This window comes from Propithecus coquereli, unplaced genomic scaffold (genome assembly GCF_000956105.1).
Source record: "Propithecus coquereli isolate 6110/MARCELLA unplaced genomic scaffold, Pcoq_1.0 Scaffold11, whole genome shotgun sequence".
NCBI classification, from domain to species: domain Eukaryota; kingdom Metazoa; phylum Chordata; class Mammalia; order Primates; family Indriidae; genus Propithecus; species Propithecus coquereli.
The window spans coordinates 2831975-2834671 of record NW_012134969.1 but is presented as its reverse complement, the minus strand read 5'-3'; the positions used below and the strand labels follow the sequence as shown (position 1 = coordinate 2834671).

Sequence of the window (2697 nt, the reverse complement as noted above, 5' to 3'; positions counted from 1 at the left end):
AGACAGAGTCTCATTCTCTTGCCTGGGCTAGAGTGCCGTGGCGTCAGCCTAGCTGACAGCAACCTCAAACTCCTGGGCTTCAAGCGATCTTCCTGCCTCAGCCTCCCGAGTAGCTGGGACTACAGGCACGCGCCACCATGCCTGGCTAATTTTTTCTATTTTTAGTTGTTTGGCTAATTTCTTTCCATTTATAGTAGAGACAGGGTCTCACTCTTGCTGAAGCTGGTCTCGAATTCCTGAGCTCAAACGATTCACTCGCCTTGGTCTCCCAGAGTGCTAGGATTACAGGTGTGAGCCACCGCGCCTGGCCAGGATAATATTTTTAAAGTCTGGTTAGAACTGTTCTTATTTAATGAAGGCAATGCTAATTAACTTAACTGGTATTCTGCTTAAAACCTTAATCGAAAGCTGTTTTTATTAGAGAATAAAGAGTATCATTACATGTTGATTATCCCAACCACTATGGAAGATCAACAACTGAGATCTGTTATATGCTTGTCTTAAGGAAAATGGATTTGTCATGGAAGAAATGCTCACAGAAGTTTCCCAGTTTCAAGCCTAAATTCAATGACGAGACAGATAACATTCTAGTTAAATTATGTCTTTTACTGGGAACTTCCTCATTCTTAAACCCTCAAAAATAACTACCTTCTAGTAGTAAAATCAGTTAATTTATCAACAAAAGGCTAGTTCACTACATATAGACCCACATAAATAAACAAGACTCATAGTTTTGACCACATGGATAAAGAGAACTGTAATTATAACACAAGGCCTATTTTTTAAGAAATAGTGTCTTTTAGCCAAATAATTAGAATACCTAAAAAACTCAAAGTGTCTTTGAAATTAACCACTCACTAAGGACTAGGTAACCATGTGGGTAGTATGGTTGCTGTGAATGGAGGTGTTAAAAGATAAAGTATTAAGGCTGGGCTGGGTGGCTCATGCCTGTAATCCTAACACTTTGGGAGGCCGAGACAGGAGGATTGCTTGAGGCCAGCAGTTCAAGACTGGCCTGAGAAGAGTGAGACTCTATTCTCTACAAAAAATAGAAAAATCAGCCAGGTGTGGTGTTGCACACCTGTAGTCCCAGCTACTCAGGAGGCTGAGGCAGGAGGATCACTTGAGCCCATGAGTTTGACAGAGCAAGACCCTATCTGAAAAAAAAAAAAGATAAAGAGCATTAAAAGCCAAAGTGCATGAGCAAAGTTCCACAGTCTAAATAGGGCTATGTGCATAATAAATGCCCTGAGAGTATACCAGGCTTATAACCTCTTTATGGAAACAATCAAAGCTTACTTAGCATGACCTCTGATGTTACTTTTAAAACATGCTGGCTGCTTTTTTTACCTGACTCTAAGCCAAGTCTTTTCAAATCCTCTTGGTATGCTTTCAGGGCAGCTGCCTCTATTGCAGCAAACTCCTTTGATGCCTTTTCTTCTTCCTTTGCCTTATCCAGGCTTTTCTGTTTAATCTATGGGAGACACATATAAAAGTGAAAGTGAGATAAAGGACTGACATCTACATAGAAAAACTGGCAAAGAAACAATCTACATTACCTCACTGATCCTTTTTGCCACATTTTCCTTATGATTCTTTCCTCTTTCATGAAATTCAACACTCTTGAAAATGAAAAAAAGAGAAAATACAAAGGAAAACTATATAAACATCATAAAATTCATAATAAAGTAATACGATAAATATGGGAATGGGACATAAAAAAATTGAAATTAAAATGACCAGCACAAAAGATAAAAATAGATTAATTTATTTGCAAATTGGCCCTTTTTGTCAAATGATGCTAGGGAACCACATTGTTATAATGCCCTCTGACTAGGTTTCTTTTGTTTCTTAAACTATGATGACCACATTAATAGAGAAAAATACAAGGTACCTTTGATGACTAATCTAGTGAATGTGATTGTAATGAGGACTAAAACAAGACATGAAGCTAAAAGAGGACTGGAAAAAAAAAAAGCACCTCTCTGCCAGGGATGCAGTGGGTCACACCTGTAATCCTAGAACTCTGGGCGGCCTAGATGGGAAGACTACTGGAGCTCAGGAGTTTGCGACCAGCCTGAGCAAGAGCAAGACCCCGTCTCTACAAAAAAACAGAAAAATTAGCCAGGCATAGTGGCGTGCACCTGTAGCCCTGGCTACTTGGGAGGCCGAGGTAGGAGGATTGCTTGAGCCCAGGAGTTTGAGGTTACAGTGAGCTACGATGATACCACTGTACCCTAGCAAGGACAACAGAATGAGACTCTGTCTCTGAAACAAAAAAAAAAAGAAACACCTCTCAACATCAAAATTAGTAAGTGTCCAGCATTTTACTGCTCCATTTGCACATTAAATTAGAAACATGAAGAACAATGATCCATATTCCTCCAACTGGGAGGAAAGTAGATGTTTAAAAATTCCTCATGAATTGTAAACAAACACTTTTATACAATGTAGTAATGGTATAAAATGTACAAGTCCTGTGGAGGACAATTTGGCAATATCTATCAAAATTTCAAATACTTTTACCCTTTGACCAGCAATCCCATTTCCCATATACATCCCAAATAGGATGTATATTCCTTTAAAAGAACAACAGTGTAGTACAAAGAAAAGAATTTTTAAAAGCTCACTAACTGTTATTAAGATTTTTTTTAGACTCTTCTTAGATTTTTAAAAATTATATATTTTGTGCTGTGG

The 2697-nt window shown here is 38.3% G+C and overlaps 1 protein-coding gene across 1 annotated transcript in view; it reads right to left on the bottom strand.

The window, feature by feature from the left end:
• Positions 1-1265: 1265 nt before the first annotated feature.
• The window catches only part of WBP4 (WW domain binding protein 4), an 11940-nt gene continuing 10508 nt past the window's right edge, over positions 1266-2697 (bottom strand). The window contains exons 3-4 of the mRNA XM_012649092.1: positions 1560-1622; positions 1266-1474 (exon numbers count right to left, since the gene is read on the bottom strand). Coding sequence (XP_012504546.1) covers positions 1289-1474; positions 1560-1622 — 249 coding nt within the window. The 3' untranslated portion in view covers positions 1266-1288. The remainder of the gene's footprint in view (positions 1475-1559; positions 1623-2697) is intronic.